At 34.3% G+C, this 27,725-nt stretch overlaps 1 protein-coding gene and 1 non-coding gene across 2 annotated transcripts in view; one reads left to right on the forward strand and one right to left on the reverse strand.

The window, feature by feature from the left end:
* The window catches only part of LOC139963360 (metabotropic glycine receptor-like), a 75,097-nt gene that overhangs the window by 41,924 nt on the left and 5,448 nt on the right, over nt 1-27,725 (forward strand). Inside the window, exons 3-9 of the mRNA XM_071964034.1 lie at nt 269-443; nt 5,612-5,741; nt 8,682-9,023; nt 17,138-17,206; nt 18,869-18,978; nt 21,235-21,449; nt 27,337-27,475. Coding sequence (XP_071820135.1) covers nt 269-443; nt 5,612-5,741; nt 8,682-9,023; nt 17,138-17,206; nt 18,869-18,978; nt 21,235-21,449; nt 27,337-27,475 — 1,180 coding nt within the window. The remainder of the gene's footprint in view (nt 1-268; nt 444-5,611; nt 5,742-8,681; nt 9,024-17,137; nt 17,207-18,868; nt 18,979-21,234; nt 21,450-27,336; nt 27,476-27,725) is intronic.
* Trnaf-aaa (transfer RNA phenylalanine (anticodon AAA)) lies at nt 20,768-20,839 on the reverse strand. The gene has a single exon. It is a non-coding gene; the product is annotated as a tRNA-Phe (tRNA).

Raw genomic sequence — 27,725 nt, forward strand, 5'->3', positions numbered from 1 at the left:
ACTTAGCGTTGAAAGCAGTGTGAGGCACGACTTTCAACCTCGTGTTTAGTTCATGTATTTACACGTGCTGTTTATAGTTCATATCTTATAAAAACGTGCCGTTGTAAAGTAACCTAAGAAGTGCGAAAGTTTCTTATTCCAATTGCTCAGGGCCTAAGGTGAATCTGTCTTTAGATACATCAGTGCTAACGTATACCAAACCTCTATTTTTCGGCGTCATGAGGCAACATTTATATGTGTAAGATGGTGTTTTATTCTTTATTCACAGTGACCTATACATATCGTGAAAGCTCGAAAGAGATCGACGCCAATTCCCTTCTGGTGACGTACGAAGATGGTCATTGGAGTGTTCCCTATTTTGATTGTGGTGGAGGTGATATTTGGATGATGACCTACTCTGTCCCATTCCTTGGTAGTACTAGTAATGGATCCTATTTCTTTAAGTAAGTATTAGGTAGGGACCAGAGCATAGGCTGAAATTCAGATTTCAACAAACTTCCCATCTCGTTCTTTCTTTGGACTGCTGCGTACTAAAGAATCACTCATGGACACCATGGTCGTTTGTATTCAGCCTAAAATAGAAATGGTATTATTACTGAATGATTGGTAAACAGAGACTGGAATGGACAATAACCTAGATCATTTTATTGTTTCTTTTTGCCTGTATAACCTTTCACGATCGTCAATTATATCCCACATTTAAGTAGGATAAACAAAATAAGACTGGGGCACAATCTACTCCATAGCAAACAAATGCCAGAAAGATTTCCTCTAAGAACGGTATCTAGGTGAATGGATTATCGTTTATACAAGGTCACTGAGTCGAAAGCAAGAATGAAACCACCCCTCCTTCCCCAGAAAGTGTATCATCGTATATGTCGTGTGCCCACAAAGTGGTTTTGTTAACCTCTGGACCCTAAGGCTGCTATTACTTTTACTTGCATCCATGGGGGCATTTTTAGACTAGAACAATAGCAGTATAGCATTCTCAGTTTTATCTCCTGATTGAAGAAAAATGATGAATGGATTCCATCATTTGAAAATACGAATACCAGGCAAAAGAGTTTGATTATTACTATTGGCAATGTTGGCTTGCACAACGTGTGTTTAGTCACTAAACACTAAACTAAACGGTCTCTGATCAAAAACAAATACACAAAACAGGTGCTGATTATGACGAGGGAACTTTTAACACTACATTTTCAACGTCTATAGAGGGGTTTTATGAAAAGGAACAAATTAAATATCCTAAATTAAAAAAATTGGTCTATCTGGCACCTAAACCAACCCTTCCCAATGCAAGTGACTTTTTACAGATTTTCTAATTGGACAAACTACATAACCAGTGTAAAAACATCGGGTGATATACGGTAGAATGCATAATGCTCATTTTGGCTATAGAGAATTCTTGAATAATATTCTTATTAGCATTCAAATCTCAGATATGACCTGTACATAGATAACTCGCAACATTTATTGAAATGCTGTTCACGTGATTGTTCCACACGTCACTGTGTTATATGAGTGTCATTCTCATGAATGATTAGCCTCAGAGATGAACTTTCTTGAGAGTTGTCCGTTGCGTTCAGTTATATCATCCGCTTTTTAGAATATGTATTCAGGGACGAACTTAAACCGCGGTGTTAATACCTTCAGAACCAAAGAAAATGATCCAACGCCGCCGATAACAAGTCTAATATGATTAAATTTATATCTAATAGAAGTTTGTCGACGACAAAATTTGCTTTAAGAATGCTTAGTTTACCTCAAGTCAGGTCAATTGTTCCCAGTGGTTAAGTGCACTTTCTATCGCCAAATTCAGCACTGGGTGAACGGTCAATGACATATGAGTGTGTTACCATATTGCAACAAGATCTGTGTATAGCATATATGACCATTTCAGTTTCAAATACCCGAAGAAGAGACTTGTGATCGGCTTTCAATCGATAAACACAGATCTCATGGACGTTAAGCACGTACGCGTCTTGTTAAATCATACACGTTCACTTATGCTATGTTCGTAAGTTCACATGTAATGATCGTGACTCCATGTTTCCGGATGAATCAGCGCTTAACAATTGCCTAGGTTGGATATTACATTACAAATAAACATATTTATTTAGGCCTTTGTGATTCTATGGGCCTTTATGCTATATATGCTATATATATATATATATATATATATATATATATATATATAAATGTATATATTAATATATATATATTCATTTGTCTTTGTCGTTTACCTCCATTTCATTAACAAAAGTCTGTTCAAAGTATTTCTTTCACAAATGATTTCGAGTTGGTTAGCATCACGTTTGATCTCTAGAGCAAGGCAAATATGTCACCACAACAGAATTAGTATTTTCTATACAGGTGACAAGCGCCTACAGTGAAACTACGACCTTCGTTACTGGTTTCGAACCTATGGACATACAATCGTCCATAGCCTAGTGGTTAGGGTGTCCGCATATAAAGCGGGAGGCCCGCGTTCGAATCCCGGTGGAAGCTGGGAGTTTTTTCACTGTTCTGGATTTTCGTTGTTACGTGGTTATTGAATTTCACTGCATTGAATCCTCTCAAGTGAAAAAACACATTCTGGTTACAAAATATGCTTAGGTACAAGATAGAACATAGCAGCACACACATACAGTGCCGCATATACAACAACAGCATAACTTCTTGACAAATTTACTTTGTGTGTCTGTCTAGAGCAACATGTGTCAATGAATGTCTTAGAAGGACACACTACCGACGAAGGCACTGAGATGGAAAATCTAGAACTTGTGAAAACCTTCCAGCATCCACCGGGATTCGATTCCGGGCCTCCCGTCCTAACCAACCGTAATTTTAGGGGATATCACGTACATTTCACAGATAGGGCAATATTTCTGCACGATTTGGTACGTTAATAACCATACATACATCGATAGGATAAATAGTTGAAAGGTAAATATCTTATTCGTTCCAAAATGTTGAATGTCCCGTCGTTTGATGACCTTTCAGAAATGAGAGGCCACCTTCCCCACTATTGTACCATATTTGGCATCTTTTTAGTGAGACATTTTTGTTCGCCAATGTTGAACGTTTCATTAACACGTTCCCGGCTGGATTTCCTCGGTGAGTACTCGATGTAAAGGGACTTGATGTGTCATAGACATTCCCTCAAATCTGAACAGAGATAAGCTGACGTCAAACCTACTTCAGTATTGTACTATGACAAGCATGGTGAGAGCGGCCGGGCATAATAATGCACCGAATTGAATCATAAATACAGAGAAATAGTTCACTACTCTAATTTCTCCATTGATCATTTCTGGTGTTACATTTGACATCCATTCACTGATTTTAGAAGAAGTTCTTCCGTCTCTTTGTACACTGAAATTACGTGCAATAAATTGCCTGCTATTCTAATACACATGAATGGCACGTTTCTTTAATTAAAAGCCCACTACAATACGCTAGCTGTTAGCCATCGTCTCTTCAGAACTAGTCCTTATTGAATTTTGCCGCATTCTGGTAAGTGAAAATTGGGTCGCGGTCGCTCAACATGAAAGGTACCATGTAATCAAGAACAGACCAAAGGTGACTTCAACGACAGCCAGAAATCACATTGATCTGCCCTCATTGAAAGTTCCATGCAAAAAAATGTTAAATTGATGTATTGTTCGATACTTTGCAGAGGATTGTTGATAAAATGCTTAATGGAATAGCTTTTCAAGATCTTATGAAAAAAGAGAAGGAAACATTGGAGAGCTGACATGTAATTATATTGGATTTTAAGAGACATTTCAGATTTTATGTAATTGCTAATGTTGTGTGCATACACTGTACACACAAAACTTCTTTTTTAATTCATGCAGGATGCAAAGCGGGTTATTTTTTGGTTCACATTCGATGCGGCATTGTACCAAAATACAACCTTGAAATGCTTAATCAAAACTGTTTAGCTATATAGCTTAAGCGCTATGGTTCGCTTTAAATAGTGGATACTAGTAATCTTGTGAGTATTAGTACTCGAGCGAAGAAAATACTAACAACTAACAGAATTAACAAATTTTTGCAATACTGGCTTTTATGTGGCATAAACTACACAAATGTAATTTGGCATGGTATAAAATATGCCAACGAGAACAATAAAATACATAATCCATTATCATTTAATGCGATTCCGACATACCGAGATCAATGAATATATATATATATATATATATATATATATATATAAAGATATATAGATATATATATATATATAGTAAATAAATAAAGAACAACACACCAGAACAATTCCACTTCACGACCGGTTTCGTCCTTTTGGGACTCATCAGGCGAAGGTAGGAATCGAACCCCCGGATCTTGTGTCACAGACCGAAGTCCGTACCACTCGATCACAGTGAGTCTACTGGTGTGTGAATGCGTATAAATTGGTTTTGTATAACTGTCATTGAGGGGGTATTACCCAAGTGTATTGATTGTACAGAGTGCACCCTGGTGCTTTGAACCACTTTTTATAGCCAAGCCAAGCCGTAAATATTAAATGAATGTGTAGCAAGTGGTTTGACAGATATATAGTAAATAAATAAAGAAAAAAAATAAAAGAACAACACACACCAGAAAAATTCCACTTCCAGAAAAATTCCATATATACATATATATATATCTATATCTATATAGGATCACTAAGAACAAAACTAATTTATTATACAAAGCAAGTAAAGACAAACACATTGTTCTTACCTCTATAGCTGGAACTGTTCCTTATTACATATAAAAGTTTGAACATATTCATTTCACTCAGAAAAGATCATTAAACAATATCTTGTGATATCGTGAATGGAGAACACATTAAACTGTCTGATGCAGGTCGGAACACTTTATAGTTCTATTTTAATGACGTCACTTGATTACCATCACTTGATCTCGTTGGACAGCTGGATTGCTTTCTAAGATTGCGTGAGCAATATAGCAATTTTCCTATGAGGATATGCAGTACTACCAAGAAATAAATTAACTGAAGTTGTTACCGCTTCTCTGTCATTTTGCAAGAGTGTCTGTGAAACGACTTGACGCAAACCTGAATAACAAATGACCGAAATTCACAACGTTAAATTATCTGAATAAAACGTTGCCTTTATTGAAACCATAAACAATTTCCGAATCAAAGGTAAAAGGTATTAATCAGGCAGAGGCAGCATTTGTTCATTTATTCAAATGTTAGTAATCTAGAGCTATTTCCTCTTTCTTCATATGTTGTAGCAGTTTGGAATTCTTTCTTCCAGAAAGTGCATAATTCTTCATATACTTGGTATTTTAAGACACGATTAAAACCCTACCTGGTTTTCAGAACTGTACATTGCAACTTTCTCATATGCGTCGCTGAAAAAAACGCCACATACAGATGTGAGGACATATATAAACTTTTCATATTTATTGTTAATCATTGTAAGCTACTGAAGCTGAGTCCGTGAATGCAACCTGGCTTCTGTTTGACATATTCATTGCGCAGGTTATATAACCCAGCAGATATGGACAAGAGCATCCCAATTAAAACGGATGGATAAAACAATAGACGTAGCATAACCATAACTTGTTGTGTTTTTTGTTTAAACAGGGGGACAAGCGGTATCGATATTGATTTGAGGGGGATCGATATCAATCAATGTCCAACAGAAAACGGAACTGAGGAAGATGTCGAAAATATCTTTGCAAACTCATCTCGATGTGAAAATATATCTCAAAAGGTTAGGATTTAACGAAACCTTTTAAATCAAGTTTATAATTCAATTTATTCTCATATCTAACCGATCTTTATAATTAATTTTGTAAATGGATGGATACTTTGAAATGAATTATTGCTTTCTCGTGTTCTATTTGGGATGCATTGTAACTACAGGCTGACGCTAGTATGTTAAAGAAAGTTATTTCATTCTTTACTGCTAAGTAATTTCTTTTATTTCATTTTGAATTATTGTAAAAACAAAATATATCACATTAACAAAAAGTCTTACCAAAGTCCGAAAGACCATCTATGTAATCCGACCACATGCATCCATAAGGGTCCTGAAGCAGCAAGCAATCTTCAAATGTAAGTGGTAAGGGGCTGTCAAGAACAGCTACAAAACGGATAGTACAACTGTCTGCAACCTTGAAACATACCAGCGATTAGGGGGAAGCTCAGAAGCCAAAGCTAAAGATACGTCGTAAATTGAGGGCCCAAGAAATATGGAAGGTTTATATTTTGGGGCTGACGAACAACCGCATAATATACAGCATGAGAAGTTCTTTTAAATGTAACCGTGTTTTAGATATGATGGAAATCAGACTGAAAACAGTGGAAGGGAGGGAGAGAACGGGGGTGTTCAGGAGGTATAAATGTTCATATCCCGATAATTTATAAGAGACAAAAATGGATGTCGGATAATATATCTCTATCATACATTACTGAAGCAAACCTCGCACTTGCTAAAACAATTCTGGAAGTTAAAAGGTTACGACTTGTGACTTCAATCCGTGGATTAAAACATATGGGCATGACGGTGGCTTTGATTTTCAGAAAATAAAATTAAAATTGCCAAAAATTTAAATATAGTTAGATACCGAAGGTAAATACTGTAATTGAGTTTGAGTTGAGATTGATTTATTTCCATATAATATAAATACAATGGAGAATAATTAAATTACCAGGAGGTGGAGGAGTACTGAAGAAGCATCGCTTTTACGAGCAGTCCCCCTTTACAAACAAAAACAAAAGAATACAAAGGATAAGTAAGAGGAAGAAGAAAAGAAAAAAGAACAAAGGACAAAGAACAAAGAAGATAGAAAGAATCACTGCTTAATGATTATAATCGTTAAATGAAATAATTTCATTTTTTGTTTGAAGCAATGAATACTTTTGGATGTTTTTATTGTGTTGTTCAAACTATTCCAGATTGTAACTCCAGAACTGATAAAAAGTCGATGAGTCCTCTCGGAAGTGATCAAATTTGTACGGAAGTTTTGATAAAAGCGTCTATTGTAGTTATGAATGTCACAATTGAAAAGATAGTAATCATCAAAGTTAGAAGCCAAAAGTCCATTTAACATTTTTATACATAAATAGAGCGACTTGGAGCGACTTTGTATACATGTATCAAAGATATTTAAGATTTTTAAGTTAGAAAATAAGATATTACTCTCAGCACGATAACTAGAATTTGTAATCAGTTGTAAACAGGCGATTAAGGTAAGATGGATAGGGGTTTCCCCAAATTATGTTGCAATAAGACAGCTTTGATTTAACGAGGGAATCGTACAGTGTTTTAAGTGTATGCCATGGTACAAAAGTAGCGAATTATATATGAAGAAAGTTCCAATAATCTTTGAGATTTGGGAGCATACGACTGTTAATATGATACTTCCAGGTGATATTTGAGTCAAGATGAATATCTGAAAAATTAACTTTGTCAACAAGAGTAATATCACCTTTATCAATAAAAACGTTACCTGTATCAACCTTTGTTTTGCTTACATTTAAAGACAACTTATTTGCTTCAAACCAGTTCGATGCAGAATATAGTGCAGAGTTATCGACACGAGCAGCACAAAGAACATCACTGTGCTTATAAAGAATACTTGTGTTGTCTGCAAACAGTGGAAAGTTAAGAATATGAGAACAGTTACACAAGTCATTTATGTAGATAAGATAATGTAGTGTTCCAAGTACAGAACCCTGTGGGGACTCCGCAGCTTACTGTACTGGTCTTAGAAATTTGATCATTGATGGTTCTCTCTTGAAAAGATAGCTTTCGAACCAATTATATACATTCCCACGGATTCCATAATGGCTAAGCTTTTTTAAGCAAGATGTTATGGTTGACAGTGTCGAATGCTTTAGAAAGACACACCAATAGTTAATTCTTTGTTACTGAACCCTTTATCGATGTACTGGACTATATCTGCTGCCCCCATATAAGTGGAAAGATTCCCACGAAAACCAAATTGACGTCATGAAATAATATCATTATTGTCTAGGAAATCTGTGAGTTTCTTATGCAAGGTTTTCTTGAGAACTTAGAAATTGTACAAAGAATCGAGATTGGTCGGTAGTTTGAAAGCAACAGTTTTGAAAATAGGCGTTATTCTAGCAACTTTCATACTACAAGGAACAATACCAATAGAGAGAAAAAGGTTGCAAAATATAGGTGAGCGCTTCAAGAAGATTTTCGCAAGTACGAAGTATATTGACAGTTATACCGTCAGTCCCAGCCGCTGAACCTTTTTTTTTCAAATTGAAGAAATTTCCGTACAGTTAGTTGAGAAAATAAACATACAATTAGGATTAGTGTTTTTAAGGAAACTAATGAAACTGACATTACTTTCTTCAATGTGCCCGGCTAAGTTCAGCCGATTACTATAAAAATAATCATTAAAGCAATTAGCAACCATTAAATTGAAATTAATTCTTCATTATTTTAATTCCGATGCCAAATATGTTGTCAATAAAAAGTAAACCACAGAAAACTGGTTGTAGTTTGTGACTTTTAGCATATTGAGGACAGTACCGATTAACACTTTAACACTCAATTTTGACTCAGTTATATACTATGTGGCTACTTTACTCATTATACTACAATAATAGCTAAATAACACGGATTGGTTGAATGTAAGTTAATATTATTAATTTCTCTCTGATTTGTCCGTAGTGTATACCCCTCCATGGAAGAGGATTTAGTCGAGGGTCATACAAGTGTGTCTGTAGAGACGGTTTTTACTTTCCAAACATAAGTGTTCCAAAGGATTTGCGGTACTACAACGGTACTGACATAGAGGCAGAATTTTACAAAGATATCGCAGGGATTGAGAACTCGTACAAAGATATGCGTTGTTTACCATGCGGCAACGGCTGCACAGTTTGCGAAGATGGACGGTCATGCATGTTTGAACACAACTGGGTTTTAAGGACAACACTGCTGGTAATTCAGTGTATGGTAACGATCTGCCTGCTCCCACTGATGCTATTCACAGTCTACTTCAGAGAAGTCAAGGTAAGATTCAACTGAATATCTTTTAATGATATCCCTGGCTGAACGATTGCAGTTGTCAATCAAATTCCACTCTTAGGTATTATTTTAAAAGAGAGTTAGTGTTTCATAAGCACCAAAACAAGTCTAATATATCCACCTTGATATCCACATCGTTTGTGTTTCATAAGCACCGAAGCAAATCTAATAAATACACCCTGATATCCACAGAGTTAGTGTTTCATAAGCACCAAAACAAATATAATATATCCACCCTGATATCCACAGAGTAAGTGTTTCATAAGCACCAAAACAAATATAATATGTCCACCTTGATATCCACATCGATATGTTTCATAAGCACCAAAACAAATCTAACATATCCACCTTGATATCCACATCGTTTGTGAATCATAAGCACCAAAACAAATATAATATATCCAACTTGATATCCACATAGTTTGTGTTTCATAAGCACCAAAACAAATCTAACATATCCACCTTGATATCCACAGAGTAAGTGTTTCATAAGCACCAAAACAAATATAATATGTCCACCTTGATATCCACATCGATATGTTTCATAAGCACCAAAACAAATCTAATATATCCACCCTGGTATCCACAGAGTTAGTGATTGTAAGCACCAAAACAAATCTTATATGTCCACCTTGATATCCACATCGTCACCCTATGATGCTGATATCACATCTTCAACATTTTGTCCAATCAAAATTCTTTTTTTTTAATTTAAAAAACTGAAAACTGACGAAAGAATTGCGAGCGTGTCGACATTCAAGCGACCATGCTTTACACTTTGAAGAGAGCGAGAGAGAGATAGGTGGAGAGGTAGAGGTGGAGAGAGTGAGAAAGAGAGAGAGGAATTGTTTAATGAGTATCTGAATGGTCAACCATAGGCTATAGTTTAAGAAAGAAACTGTCAATGATATTGAGCTCCCTGAAATAGTCTCAAACGATGTCAATTTTTTTTCTTCAAGAAATGCAAGTTAGATTATCAGGAGAGCTGGCACGTATATATAATGGTCATTGCGTAAGCGGCTTGTCTACCCATGTACATAGAAAATGGGAGTATGACGTCACACAAGGTGTTCTGAAGTACTCGTATATCAGTTGTCACCTTTTAACACAATATGAAAGTACACGCGGGTGATAAAACTACAACTCAATATTTGCGGTATTTTAGGACATCATCACGGTGAAGATCGCCCATACGGTTTTATAACTCTCCGCATTTGGCTGTACAATTCCTCAGAAATGGGACAATAGTGTTAGTACCATGGTTCATTAAAGACCTATATTTAGTATCAAATTTGCCGATTGAACAAAATCAAAAGTCCACTAATATTATGGTCTGTCTGCTATTAAATGCATATCGTTAACCTTAGAGCTTTTACGGGGCTACGTTAGGTTGCATAACATTTTTATCGGGAGGCGGCGGAAGGAGGCGAGGCGACATGGTGAAATGAACGCATATATAAGTTATCGCTATTCTCTACTTAAATTGTTAACATTTATTACGTATAAGGACCTTAAATCTATTACCACTGGTGGTCCTAATATTATCATATAACTGACGATTATAACAGGTTATGTACAGCCTGCATGGGCCTGTACTTTCCTAGGCCAATGAAACCTTTACCAAGGGGATATGTTTCTACATTACATGATACAAAACTTGTGCAAAGACCATAGGACATGGCAAAATATAAATCGATGTAGAACATTTGTTTCTAATGTTAGTCTTGACCTTGTCTGTAAAAATAGCTAATGGACCTAATATAGGCCTACTATTGTGAAACCTATAGCCTTTTCTTCTTCTTTTAAGATAACTTAGTAGCTTTTGTAAAATATAATGGCCAGGTGTTAATTGTAAGTAGCATTGTGACTTAACAATCTTCATTTAAAGTTAAAGTATCCTAGACCGAGGTTATGAACTTATAGCACCCTAAAAGGTGTTATGGAAAAGGAAACTAGGCTTGTTGACTTGTTAACGAACACGCAGTCTGCCCCATATTCCTTATAGACCCTCATTTTATAAACTGGTCTCTCCTATCAGCCACTCATTTGCTACGCCAGTGTTAACTGTTCTGTGCATACATTACACTGCTAACATGGTATGTGACTAAACTAATACAATAATAAACCATAAGCAGGTCTTTGTAGCTTCACTGTTATTTCCATTGAAGCAAAACAATATTTGTCACAGAAATTAACTGAATACATTGAAGAGACAATTTACATTTTAATGGAAAGAAAAAAATCTTCCTCACGTAGAAAAACTAAAAGCAAATACTAATAATTGTCTTTACCACCGGTGCACAATCTTTCATACGGTACTTTAGCATGTTAAAGACAAAATGCAAAATCATAAAGGGTAACATATTTCAAACCGGTTCTGTGGCCGAGTGGAAAAAAGGCGGTGAAGCAACGAAGCTTAGCAATCGGGAGGTTCCGGTTCGATACCCGGCCGGGTCAAGTAAGGTGGGTTTTTCATCCAAGAGCAATCAACGATTTTCCCATATGAAATGACTTTCTAAATTGAAAAGATTCCAAATTGAGTTTAAAAATGTGGAATTGGAAGCCATCCGACGTGTTGTAAGGTTGTAATCCATAAGCCCGTGGTAGCTTATGCATCTTAAAAATAACTACTGATTATTATTAATATAAACAACACACTAACTGGCCCGAATGTCCTTGGCACCTTTTCAGATGTACACTGTTATACTGCTATCTCGAAGTATCTCATCACAGAGTTAATTTTGCTCGCGATTGGCTAACTAGAGTATAGAACCACAGCATTGGTAGTCACCATGATCCCGAACAGGTGAATTTGAGCTTCCATTAGTTAATTAGTCTTAATTTATATGCATTGGGAGCAAATTGCACGTCGTCCTCAATGGGTTTGATTCAAGGTTTAGGTAGACGGTATAGTTCAGAAGATAGAGGGAAAGAACACCTGGGATAGTCTGCTTGTCAATGCTGCTCTCGTCAAACCCACTTCCAAATAAATTACATTCGCGTTCAAATGAATGAAGTCGATCAGCGTGTAGAAATACATGTATATTTTAGTAGGTACACAAATATATATATATATGTATATATATATATACATATATGTATATATATATATATATATATATATATATATGTATATATATATATACATATATATATATATATATATATATATATATATATATATATATATATATATATATATATATATATATATATATATATTGTTCTACTCGTAATGAACGACAAGTAATCAAAATAGCAAAGTAAAATCTGTAACCAACAGACCTGGATATTATGTTATATTACGGTTTAGCATAAATGGTACAAGCAAGAACATAAAATATTCATGTTCATAATGCCATCCCATATACCCTTACCAAAGATTTCTTGAAACCAGAATGATGTTATTGCGTGAAGTCATTTGCAGAATTTGAGAGGTTACACAAACACAAACTTTGCATGTGATTTATTCAAGCATTGGGAATACTTAATTAATTTCACTCTAATTTCAACCGCAGACTGTTTACTCAACTGTTCGTTAGTTGTACTTTACTATATAATGCTGAAATTCTTTAATCATGTAATTCAAAGCAGGTGATGAATCCAGTGAAATAACGAATCAGTTACCGAAATAATTATGCCTTGAAATTAAAATTTCAAAGCAAACAAAGGCGAGTTACCAGAATAGTATTCAGGAGCTTTGTAGGATGGGTTAGCGGATTGAATGTGACAGTAGACAACTGGCTCCATAGAACAATCAATCGCTTGGGGATATTCTAAAAATCGATAAATGGAAGAAGGATCAAGCTACAGTGCTTTGGGCATTGAACGTCACAGTTGAAATACAACCGTATTTGTAGTGGGATATCTCTGCAGTGTAAGAACGTATCTACAGTATATGTTAGTGCTCGAGAGAAAACATGCATCAATCTCTTTAGGCAGCACATGAGCTTTCCAAGAATACTAAATACGTCTTCGTCAGTAATATTTAGCAAAAATATAAGACTACAACTATTTATTACCATGTTACCGTTTCTGTTCAATTTCAAAGCCAATGAATTTATATCATTAGCTTTGCTTGCCAAGTTTAATTTACATTGTCAAGTAACAACAAAATTACCACTTTGCTTACAATTGTGTGATACCATGAAGTGACTGGTAACAAATATTGAGGATCGACTCAAATTATTCATTAACTATCTCTTACTTAACCTGTATTTTGGTGGGGAAAAAAACATCTATAGGGCTAGGTTAGGAGTAAACTTGTCGAACTTGTTTTGATATACATCCGGTTTAAAAAAATGTAATCAATCACCAATTTTGATATATTTTCAGAGAATACATGTACAGTGTGTACTATATACACTAGTCCACACAGTTTGTAAATTCTGGATATGACGAATCATTAGGAACTTTTGTTCTTTTTAAATAATGAATAATTGTACATCGGCTGGACCCAATCTACATGTCTGTTCCTGGCGCATTAGCGTTGTAACTGACACATATTGGCCACATAACATATCATGGAGAATCGAAGTTTGTGACTTCTATATTAACGTCTGTAAAGAACGGTAAGACACCCACCAGATGACCGATCGTGTCAAGATGTCAAGTTATAACAATTATTATTAGTTTTGTTACATTTATTAGGTTAGTAATAACACATCATCTCTGTATGATAAATAATGCATGGTGCATGTTTGTTATTTGTGGCTTGATATAAGCGATTCAAAATAACTCAACGCCTCCAAATGATAAATCATTTGCATAAAACGTAAACAACACATTACCTCTTTTCTCATACATCAGTTACATCCTATAATATAAAAAAGTATAATTTACGACAATAACATATTTTCGTCAGATAATATATCAAATTAATGTTCATTATTTTGTTATTTGTATATCTACATATAATATATCTTTTTCAGATGATTGAACAATGCTATCTTGTTTGTGTTGTAACTTGCATCCATACGTTTGTAAAGTACAAATTGATACCGAATCAGTTGCATAATGTAGATTCTTTTATTTGTTACATATGGAGGTTTATAAATAACACATATGATCTTACCCGTCTTTATCTTTAAACTTGTTTATACTCGAATAACATAAGCCATATACTAAACCGATGACTTACTCGGATTCATTCCATCAAAATTCAGCATATTCTTAGGTGACTTAATTTAAAACCGTGGCACAGCCCAAGGATACACTAGGCTATCGAATTTACTTGTATAGTACACAATATTTGCTCGTGACCTTTGGTAGATAAACCTATTTCTTCTCAGCTGTTGATGAAAAATGGCGAGAAAAGAGTCGAGTTTCTTAATTGATGCATACATTTTAAATAAGTGATGTTGATTACAGTGGACGTCTTGAGGTCACATAGTCTTTTGTTTCTTCATTAAACTAATCGATTTGTACTTTTTCATGCAAGAATCATTCTTTGAAGCGTGTTTGTGTTTTCAAGGAGTCTTTAATAAAATAACCAAGTACTTAAAATTGAACATACTTAGCATATGTATGTTGGGTATCAAAATTATTGCTTCAGAAACAGATGGCATTACATGTATATGTTTTATGCTATGGTTTAGTTAGATACTGAACCGTTGCAGTGTTACTTCAACATGCCAACTATAAGTGAAGTCTTCGAATAAACAAAGATCCTATGGTATTAGGTGAAGTTCAACTCTAAATAAGAATCTGTTGATGCAAATTGTAACTGAAATGGTATAGGCATAACCAGACACCAAAACCAGTAGTGATTCCTTATGAAAATTCACATCATTGTCCAAAATGTCCTCCAGTAAAGGTTCTAGGCAATGTTCATTTGAATTGAACTGCAAGGTGGTTTTTTCGTTTATCATGTTAACAGGGTTGTTCATACATGCTTATTATAGGTTTTGTTTTATGCTATAGTGATTTCAACTAAACTTTGGCGTCCATAGTATATAATATAAATCTTGTACATAGTACTAGTATATATATATATATATAATATAATATAATATATATATAATATATATATATATATATATAAATATATATTAATAATTGAAAACGTAATGAGTTGGAAAATCCAGAACAGTGAAAAAACTTCAAGCCTCCACCGGGATTCGAACCCGGGCATCCCGCTTTATATGCGGACACCCTAAACACTAGGCTATGGACGCTGATTGTATGTCCAGAGGTTCGAAACCGGTAAGGAAGGTCGTAATTCCACTGTATGCGTTAATGTATATGTATATATATATATATATATATATATATATATATATATATATATATATATATATATATATATATATATATATATATATATATATATATATATATACTTATCTATCTATCTAAAAATACATGACCGAGAAAGCTACCGAACCTTTTTTTATATCATACATTGTACGTTTATAATAAAGTTAAGTATACATTAATACGCTGACAGATTAACTTTACGGTATAGGCTTTGCAAATTATGATAAATCGTATAATATTTGAAATACCTTTTAAAAGCGACATATATATTTGATAGATAACTATCAGTAAATTTGTAAATTTAAACTTCGCTACTGCGTTATATTTCAACCAAAGGAAGGAAATACTTATTAGATCTCCTTGAGCACGACTGCTGCTAATGCCATAAAATGTGCATAGTAAACTCTAAAGAACGGCACATTTATGTTTTGCAGACCTCAGCCCATTTATCTACACAAATATCATCTATTTTTAACTATTTCAACATGTTAAAGTTATTTTAGATATTACTTACAGTTGACGTGAACGTCAAAGGATGTCAAATGAAGCACTTTACAGAGGTTTAAGAAGTGACAATGAGAAAACATAGACACAAGACAAGCAAATTGGATGGGAAATGAAAATGAGGAAATAGAGGCAATATAGACGATTCTATGTGCTGGATGTGAGAAATATGCTTTAGTCCACCAATCTTCAAATATCAGTTAAATTATATAACTAGAACAGACGGTTCACTGGGAAGCTAAGTGGTTGTTCCAATGTCAACAGACTTACAGAGGTTTGCTCTATTTTAAATTGTGACATTAAATAACCGATATTTGAAAAAGAATGATTAATTTTTGTACATATATTTAAAATTTCGTGAACCGTATTTGTTATTGAACTGGAAAACCGATTGTAACACTTAGAGGGATATCCATACGTATTTTCTTTCTGGAATAATAAGGAAGAAAAACATAAAGAATGTCAATCAAGAAAAGTGTTTGGTGCAAAGCTGTTGTCTGTTTATCAGTTACATTTCACACATATATAACACATTGTACAAGTTCCCGATCAGTAAAGTAACTAGTACCAACAATGTTTCTGACATAAAATACTCAAAACATACGGTGAAATAGTGTGAATAAACAGTTAATATATCCGCAAAGCGGATCAATACATTCAAACGGCATAATCAATATTACATCACAAACTAATGATTTATCGTACAACGATCGGGAGAAAGTAAAAAACATACAAAAATGCATCTGAAAGAAATTATCTGACAATATGCCTATTCTGACCCAGCAGGATATAAATTGAACCAAATTAACGCAATCGTAATAAGGTACTATTGGCTTCCTTCTAGTTTCATTTGCGCATCCTTTGGCTTGGCATCATCACACATAGTATCAGATGAACATTGATGATTACTAATTTTTCTATATACTGATAATAAGATGCCAGGTATAAAATGAAGACAATGCTTTTCATTATGTTTTTCGGTTTGATATTGAAATTAATAACAAAATTAACCATAGTCAAATCATTATTACAAAACTAACAAATACATCTTGTACAAGTTATCATATCTTCTCTTCCGGACTTAGTTCCATCATGAAAGCCACATTGATGGATTCAATTTGTGTACTAGGGAGAGGTGTGTGTGTGTTTGTACTGTATCGACATTATATTACATCGCTATGTTAGTAGAAAGCTGTTCTATACAATACCAATGATGCAATACTATTCAATGACGCTACTGTTGTACGATGCTACAATACTGTTACTATTGTACAATATTTTACTTGCCTTGTCAGACTATGGTTCACTGGTTTCATTTATGTTGTTTATCTCTCCAGGTTGTTAAGGCAGCCAGTCCAGTTCTCCTGAGGATCATTATTCTTGGTGGATTTCTCTTATATTGCCCGGTAAGGATATACATATCATATTCGTTCGCCTATATCATTTTTTAATGTTGACAATAAATAGTAATAGTCTGTTTCTCTAATGAAATCCGTTTAGTTGAATGAATAGCAATCGCAATGACTAGTGTTAAAGTTTCTTTTCTATCTTTAAATGCATCCTTGTGTTTATGATTTCGTTTCAGTAACTTAGCTAACTGAAGAAGATACTGAACCACAAAGTCTTTAGATAAATGTTTCGGCCATTGTATATAATAATGTCATTTGTGTTAGTTCTGTCCAAGACAAATGTACTAGGGATGATGTAATCAGCTGTAGAAACTTTCAAAGTTCTGCTGAGATGGGTTTCAGTCTTCGCGGAACTACTTTATCAGCCGCTCACATGTTCTTCTAAACTGTTGGAAATGCATCACTGCAGAATCACAAAGGGAACAGGGATTTTGTTTTGGTGACAACACTAATATATTGGCTTATGTTTCAATGAGGGCATGTCAAGTCACGAAATACTGAGCAGTATTAAACTATTGTGAAGTTTTCAATATACTCAAAACTAAATTTTCACTGACCTGCTGACATTGAGTGAAAACGTCACAAATTGACTTCTGACGTTGAAGAAAAACAGAAATTTGCAGTGTGCATGCTCTAGTAGTTATATTAGAAATCACTTACATAAATAAAAGTGCATCTTTACTTTCCTCTGAGGTTCTCGAATCAATGATTTATCATGCACTAATGTCTCAGTGACTTTAACATCCGAGTGATAAGATAAAGAATACCATTTTTTTATAACTGGCCATTACTTGACAGGTGTTCACTGCTTCTGTTAGCCTTCACAGAGAATGGCATGCCAGTCCGAAATTCATCACGTGTATTGATTGCACAAGTTGTTTTAAGTTACTTATAACTCGCTTATTGTGTAAACAATTTTTAATAAGGTTTTGAATTATGGAATGTGGATCTGCTTTGTCCATTATTATGCATAACTATATAACAGACTCAATCCAATAACTATAGTGCAATATCCTGTAGCATCGTTTGTAAAAATATGACTAATAATTCTCCAGAGCAGTTGATTACAAGTTGGTTTTCCCTGAACATTTAATGCATTAATAGAAGTATCGTGTTCCTATAAGACAAGCTGTCAAGTATTACTGACTTCAGTATTAATCATCCTTGCCGTTTTATGTGCTGTGTCAACATAATCAGCTTCATTTAATTGTCCCGCTTGTGGCATTTATGGCATTTGGTTCGAAACTCATCGTAAATTAGAATGAAGATAGACTGGCGTTAAATCTTGTGTATATGTAAACCTTCGAAACCTGTTAGGCACCTCTATGTATTTATGCTATGAAATGTAGCCTACTTTTGAAGAAAAAAATGCATTTTTTTTAAAGCTGCGTAATGTAAAGCTATTTAAACAGACGTCATGAAAAATTTCATTCCGGAATATAAACGGTAAGATGTAGCGATACTCGACGGAATATTAGGCGATTAGTGACAAATTGGTATCATCGTTTACATAAATGCGAGCAATGTCGTTAATACAGCTTGTGAGCGATATCGTCGTCCCATAAAAATGGCAAAATTAGGAAAAGAACATCAATAATTCCGACAAAATGAATCAATTTGAGTAATTTTCATGTCATATATTTGTTTGCTTATTTTCAGGTACTTGTGAGTTACTCAAAACCCACCAATATCAGCTGTGCTGCAATGCAATGGTTTAAAGAAATCGGATTTGCCACAATGTTTGGCGCCCTTTTGCTCAAGACATGGAGGTATGCTACCCACATTGTTTACTTGCATATTTCAAGCTACCTGTTGATACATTATTGGAAATGTTGCGGACGTAAATGGATATCTACAAGCAAATATACATAAGTGGCGGGGCAGGCCTATATATGGGATGTTGAAGTGTAAGGGGAGGAGAAGGGGTGCAGGGTGCGTCGAAGGATGGGTGTAACCTCTACTGAAGTATTTCTTAATAAGCGTTTTTATACTTTTCGGTGCACCTGTTGATCCATTGCACGCAATATTGCCGTAAATGGACATTTATAAACAATAAAGAAAAGTGTCAGAATATATGTTAAGCGTGACGTAAGAGAGAGAGAGAGAGAGAGTATGGTTTGGGGGAGGGGTGGGCTACTGATTTGTACAGAAAGAATCTATCCAATTCCGAAAGAATCTGTTGCATAGTATGTTGACTTCCCCAAGTTCGATAGTACATGCGCCTTGTTATCACCCTCTTTCCCTCTAAAAAACAAAGGTTACGTGTTTTGAAACTTTATAAGAGCTTTTCAATTTAAATAAGTTCCATAACCACTGGTATGTCTTACGTCGTAATTTTCCATGCAAGAACATATAGCAGTGACCATTTATTCAGAGATGAATATCACCATTACCATGAAAGAACAGAGCACTTAAACTTAATTAAGATTTCCTGGAAGTTTGTATGTCAAAGAATAAATTAAGAATGTTTGATTCTGTTACGTTAAGAAGATATGCAACAGTATTGCACATTCGGTATCATTGTACCGCAATCTAGTACTTCATGTGGTGATTATATCCGTTTTAAATTTAGCTTCAAGGCTCATTCGACTCGCTGCTATTTCCCCTTTTATTTATAATTTGCGTCGCACGTACTTTGCGTCTGCCGATAAACTCCGTTGTAAACCTTATCTCTATAGTGAATTCTTGTCGTCAGCAAACCATACTGTAGAGATTATTGAGTTAGTATTGATCATGATCAAATGGGCAGTTTGCTCAAACCGATTGATGCTAGCACTCAATTCAACTTTGAAGCAAATAGTGAATCCACACCGCAGAAAATTTCTTTCTCGGGATAGACTCACTAAATTTCAAGGTCAAACTTTTCCACGTAGTGACAAGAGATTTTAATTCTCTTCGGTACAGGAAGGATTTTTAAATGAGAGTTTAATTAAATAACGTGTGAATAATTGCTCGCAGGATCCGCACGAATTTTCAGGTATACGGATGTACTTTCATCTTAATTGCGAGGCAACTTTTTTTCTTCTTTTTTTTTACAAGCAAAAATAATTTTTGGCAAGGTTACTTACTCTAGATTGTAAAAGAATTTAAATTTCCCAAGTTTGCCCGGAGACGTGTTAAGGAGTCTTTTTTTTCTACAGCTGCAAGGAAAAAAACACCTCGGTTTCGAGTCATTAGCAATGTTTCTAAGCTACACCTAGTACTATCTAGGCTCCGAAAACTTATAATACTACTTCTAAACTTATTTCTATAGACATAATATGATATTATGTTGAATAGAATAACTGAGAAACTTGTCTGAAGTCAGCACAATAACATAGCATTCCCACAATAACACAACATTGTCGCAATTAATATCATAGTAATGAGTCATATCTGTATTTGAATGTATTAGATATTTTATGTAATTCTAATATATATATGTATGTATATATATATATATATATATATATATATATATATATATATACATATGTGTGTGTGTGTGTGTGTGTGTGTAGCTATATATCATTGGAATTGTAGTGAGTTGGAAAATCCAGTACAGTGAAAGAAACTTCCAGCCTCCACCGGGATTCGAACCCGGGCATCCCGCTTTTTATGCGGACACCCTAACCAATAGGCTATGGACGCTGATTGTACGTCCAGAGGTTCGAAACCGGTAAGGAAGGTCGTAATTCCACAGTAGGCGTTTGTCACCTGTATCGAACAATACTAGTTCTGTTTTGGTGACATATTTGCCTTACTCCAGAGAACAACATGATTCTAACTAACTCGAAGTCATTTGTGATTCCTAAAGGCGGATCTGGAAAGAGATACTTTGAGCAGACTCGTCTAAATATATATATTTACAAAGACCTATCGGTTTGGGTATTGCCTACTAGAAAGTATTTGTTCTGCTAACTTAAATATTGTTTTCTAATTTGAGCGTTACTAACTCAGAAATAAAAATCAGCATTATGTATTTCATAGCTCAACTATCAAAGCTTTTGGCAGGAGACTTAAATTTCACTCGATTATTTCCATAGAATATCCGTGGTATTTCGAGTTCGCTCAGCAGCCAGAGTACGTATCACGGATGTGGACTTGATTAAACGACTTGGTCTTATTATTAGTGGATTTGCCCTGTATCTTATCATACGGATGGCCGTATCTAGACCGAAAGTGAAATTGGGAGAGTCAATCACAAAATTAAAAACATCACAGTGTCACTATGACTGGTGGGACTACGCAGCTAACATAGGTAAGTTATCTACTTTACACTATGTGCTCTTCTCCACATATTGCATTTAACATAGGTAAGTTATGTACTTTACACTATGTACTCTTGTTCACATATTGCATTTAACATAGGTAAGTTATGTACTTTACACTATGTACTCTTGTTCACATATTGCATTTAACCTAGGTAAGTTATGTACTTTACACTATGTACTCTTGTTCACATATTGCATTTAACATAGGTAAGTTATGTACTTTACACTATGTACTCTTGTTCACATATTGCATTTAACCTAGGTAAGTTATGTACTTTACACTATGTACTCTTCTCCACATATTGCAACTAACATAGGTAAGTTATGTACTTTTCACTATGTACTCTTGTCCACATATTGCAGCTAACATAGGTAAGTTATGTACTTTACACTATGTACTCTTGTTCACATATTGCATTTAACATAGGTAAGTTATGTACTTTACACTATGTACTCTTCTCCACATATTGCATTTAACATAGGTAAGTTATGTACTTTACACTATGTACTCTTGTCCACATATTGCATTTAACATAGGTAAGTTATGTACTTTTCACTATGTACTCTTGTCCACATATTGCAGCTAACATAGGTAAGTTATGTACTTTACACTATGTACTCTTCTCCACATATTGCATTTAACATAGGTAAGTTATGTACTTTACACTATGTACTCTTCTCCACATATTGCATTTAACATAGGTAAGTTATGTACTTTACACTATGTACTCTTGTTCACATATTGCATTTAACATAGGTAAGTTATGTACTTTACACTATGTACTCTTCTCCACATATTGCATTTAACATAGGTAAGTTATGTACTTTACACTATGTACTCTTGTTCACATATTGCATTTAACCTAGGTAAGTTATGTACTTTACACTATGTACTCTTCTCCACATATTGCAGCTAACATAGGTAAGTTATGTACTTTTCACTATGTACTCTTGTCCACATATTGCAGCTAACATAGGTAAGTTATGTACTTTACACTATGTACTCTTGTTCACATATTGCATTTAACATAGGTAAGTTATGTACTTTACACTATGTACTCTTCTCCACATATTGCATTTAACATAGGTAAGTTATGTACTTTACACTATGTACTCTTCTCCACATATTGCATTTAACATAGGTAAGTTATGTACTTTACACTATGTGCTCTTCTCCACATATTGCAGCTAACATAGGTAAGTTATGTACTTTACACTATGTACTCTTCTCCACATATTGCAGCTAACATAGGTAAGTTATGTACTTTACACTATGTACTCTTGTTCACATATTGCATTTAACATAGGTAAGTTATGTACTTTACACTATGTACTCTTCTCCACATATTGCATTTAACATAGGTAAGTTATGTAACTTACACATATATGTACTCTTGTCCACATATTGCATTTAACATAGGTAAGTTATGTAACTTACACATATATGTACTCTTGTCCACATATTGCATTTAACATAGGTAAGTTATGTAACTTACACTATGTACTCTTGTTCACATATTGCATTTAACATAGGTAAGTTATGTACTTTACACTATGTACTCTTGTCCACATATTGCATTTAACATAGGTAAGTTATGTAACTTACACATATATGTACTCTTGTCCACATATTGCATTTAACATAGGTAAGTTATGTACTTTACACTATGTACTCTTGTTCACATATTGCATTTAACATAGGTAAGTTATGTACTTTACACTATGTACTCTTGTCCACATATTGCATCTAACATAGGCAAGTTATGTACTTTACACTATGTACTCTTGACCACATATTCCGGAAATAGATTTTCTCCCTAGGTCATATTTAACATTGTTAAATGCATACAGTCGTAGCATACAGTCGTTAATACCTCTTCATAAAATTCATAAATGTTCAGCGTAGACACTAAGCCAGTTAATCATCTATATCTTAGCGACAGACTTAATATACAACATAAAAGTTGAGTTATTGTGATCATTAAATTTGAATAAATATATGTTATTAAAATGAGGTTCCCTTCAGAAATTGAATGGACCTCAATTCATGGTAACAGTTTCACTAGATGGAAAGTTTTATTTGTCGTATGTAGTCTCAATAGTATTTTTAGACAGCATTATTCATGAGAAAGCTAAATAAATTCCTAATCAAGAATTGCTGTGACGCGTTTATCGAAATCATTCGTTCTGCTATTACTTGCCATATCATTAATGAAAAGGAAAATCAAGAAAGATTATGTATATTGAAACCGTAGTTCATCAACATATTGACATGCCTGTAGTAACATAAATTAAATAATAATAAGCATACAAAATTGAAACAACTGATTGAGTAACACAAATTCCTAATGAATTATCAAATAGATAAAAAAAAACACAATCGAATAAATTCATAATAAAGAATAAATGAATAAATGTTTAATAACACAAATTAAGTATGATTTCATCAACATATCGATATGAATGGTTTCAAACTGACCAAGGGTGTGCGTCGGGAATGGAAGGAGGGGGGGGGGCAGGTGGGTAGATATCATTATAGACCTATAGTTTATAGTCTAAATATGTTACATACATCATTCTATGATCTAGAATTAGCCTCTGTTTAGTAAGCATTTTATCACGACTGATTTGTTTTAAAGTATATGTAAAAGTAAGTTGGCCTGACGTTTCGATCCTAGCAGGATCTACTTCAAAGGCTAAAATGGTTTAAAGTAATATCAATTTCTTTTTTGAAGTTATCGTATTGACTTGATATATAATGAAGACTTGTTTTTTAGAAATCTTATGTTACTGAATATATGAAAGAAATAGCAACTACGATGTTATGTTCGTAGCATATGAATTTTTAAATATTATATCGAATGATCTAAATTCATGCTTCGGAGAAAAACGAGACCAACCGAAAGGGATTAATTTAAAGTTTAAAAGGCGATATAGCAGATAGTTGATGCTTGACTGGAATCTTCCGTCGGAGCAATGAAAACAGATCCAGTCGTTAATGGGATCTTGAAGAAACTTAAACAAAGTTCACATGCTAAGAGTAGGAGCAAAAATCAATCCTATAGATTTTCACTCAAGGGCAAAATATTTTCGCCCGACAAAATTAAGACAGCCGGGAGTTATGAGTAACATTAAATTTTGAATAAGTTTTAACGGAAAGCACGATGTTTGCCGTGTTTTTCTTTGCTTCTTGGGTAAGTGGAATGCTCTTATCGTGTTGCGGCTAACGGATCTCCAAACGTGAACCTGCCGCGAATCTATAGCTTGACAAAAGTGTTTAATACAAACAAGAATAGGAATGAGACTTTTTTCAACAATGTTTTGGAGCAAATTTATTGGCGAATAACGTCAGCAATATGTCTCACTTATTTGTCTTTTCACTTATTTGAAACTCTAGATGTGATCAAATTCCCTTTAGTATACATTGCACATATTGCATGTACTGTAGGCTATAAGAATTACCGTTGGCAAAATGGTTTGTAGCATACAGTAAACAAAGTCAATGATTTCCTAACAAGATCCTAGATGTTATTTTTGGATCAGACCAATAAAATATCTAAGAGAAAACATCATTGCAGAATCAAAGGTTGTTCTAGTAACACTAGCATTTGCATTGAGATTGATCTTCCAGCGGTGCACAGCACAGGTTGTAATTTGTTCTTGAAATTCTAACCAATGGTAAGACATTGAACTTTTCACGTGTCCCAAGCTGCCAAAATCTTGTCGAAATTAGGGCACACAATACAGCTTAAGTATATGCACAACGAGGGCCTAAAAATAGTAACAAGAATTTCTAACAACATAAACTAGGTCAGGAATCTCATCTGCATGGAAGCCGTGATACATTAGGGACTGTGAATATGAATCGACTGTGAACAGCAGTGTACCTTCAGCGAAGAATTGGCTGTTGTGTATCAATCAGTTTGAAATTCTAAAAGGCTTGAAATCTTCCAAAGATGTGTTTATCTGAGGTGATTGTGAGAGGACCTTATTTGGTATACCCAATAAGGTATTCGTTGATACCCATCTTCTCAGTTCCAAATGTCTTTAAATAATCACTAAATGTTCTACGGATACTCTCTTACAGATGATAGGTAAAAGAGAAATATATTGAAGTTATGACAATTCAGTGTATTTCTTGAAAATCAGTTATAAATATCAAAAGTATTTAAAACATTAACATTACAATTGAACTCACCGTTGTTTGGAAAATGATTGTGACTTAGGTTCGAAAGATTACAACAGAGATCGCACAGTTTGTCATTTAAGTAATCTACAGAGCGCGAAAGTCTTGTTGTACATGTCTTATTTTGTAAGTTACGAATACATAATCACAGTAGCATTTTTGAATCTATAAATTAGTTTCACTCATATGAACACATTTTAATTTTTAGTAGGATGATGCCACTGATGTGTTTGCAAAGGAATAGGTTAATACAAACATTTAACATCTTGTGTATAAATCCAGGTACACATCATATGCAAATAACGCACTCTGGGTTGAATGGCTTCAGTTTATTGAGTTAATAATAGCCTTAATTTCCTCTTCTTATTTAAACTGCTAGCCCTTATATTTAAGCAAAGACTTCAACCTGGGGCAAATCCTCATTGGCCGAAGGGCACATTTTACAAGCCATTCACCTTGGTGAATTACGTAAGCATCCTATGTTGAGCATTACACTTACACCAGTCAGCTCCAAGTATATAGCGTGATAATTTGCCGCTTTGTCGATCGTAAATTGTTATTTAACTTTTTTCATTATTCAAAGGAAAATAAAAGAAAATGGTTTAGAGAACTGGCCGTAGAGTTTGGTTGAAGTAATTTGAGACACGTACTTGCTAATATCGTCTCAGTACAGGGCCTTATCGAAAGGATTCTTCTTGAGTTAGAACCAAAAATGAATCATACTTGTATTTACGCCGCCTAAAGGTCCTATCAATAACAACATAATACCGTTAAATTTTCTTTATGAGCACTTTATTCTTACAATAATATTGGCTGCTTTAGATGGAAAGTAGATGGAAAACGAAAACTTCTAAACAGAGTTTTAAATGAAATGCATGCCCAGCGCCCCGTTAAATCTGACTGCTTGTTGCAGAGCTAGTCAATGGTAATCATCAAATGAAATAAACCAAGATAATTCAAGTACCAATGGGTTTAGCTTTACACGCAATTTGAGATAACATCGTACAGTACTTCCCAAGGTAATGAAACTCCGTTTTCGTCACTGCTATACAATCTTGTATTAAGCGTGTAAACAGTTGTAAATACTAATACAGCTTCTGTTAACCCACTTATTTGTCCTTTTGCGTCGTTGAATTCCATGTCAATGAATGATAAGCAATTTTCGAACGCTCGCAATCGGATCATCAAAATTGATGTTCATCTTTCGTTTGAACTATACTACAAAGGTTGCTTGACTTCATCTTAACTCAACGTACAAATCTACTACCTATGTCTTAAGTGTCGATATATTATATGGCTAAGCTCATGGATAAGAGCATCACAATTGGAGAAATGCAGTTAACAACATACTACATTAAATGATAAATTAGTTTAATATTTAGTATTTAATACGCAGACCAGTTCTTGCCAATCCCGTTTATAATCCGCTATGCTTGTACAGCGACGGTTGCAGTATACATTTGCTGAGACTGGGCAAATCTCGAAGCAGTAAACATTTGCATAATGTGCTACCATTAATCTTTATTGCCTCATTGCCGTAAGTAAATAACCGAAGCATGGTAGTTTCGTATCAAGACAAATGCTCCATCTATCATATACCCGATACAAAATCTTTATTTTGAGAATTCATTGAATCGTAATTAGAATGAAGAGCCAACTCTTTGAGTCCGTTTGTTATTCCTTCTCAGCGGAACTGCTTCTTCTATTATGGGGAGTCAGGCTGTGTTATGTCGTAAGAAAGGCGCCGTCGGAATTTAATGAAAGCCGTTTCATTAGTTGGGCGATTTACAATGAAACATTAATAACGCTCTTCCATACTATAGCCATGTAAGTATATTCTTTTTTTAATTAATCTTAAAATTGATATTTATATCGTGAACCTTGGAAGACGATTAGTATTAAAGGTGTCAATAAAATAAAATAATATCTTTGTTATCGGTCGTGTATTCCTTTGTGAAACTCAGAGATAGGATGTGAGTTAAATTGAAGCATACATAAATCATAAGGTGTAACAGACGGTAAGCCATCCAAAAATCAAAATGATATTTTTGTAAGTTAAACTAGATTTCTTATTCTT

This window comes from Apostichopus japonicus, chromosome 3 (assembly GCF_037975245.1).
Source record: "Apostichopus japonicus isolate 1M-3 chromosome 3, ASM3797524v1, whole genome shotgun sequence".
NCBI lineage: Eukaryota > Metazoa > Echinodermata > Holothuroidea > Aspidochirotida > Stichopodidae > Apostichopus > Apostichopus japonicus.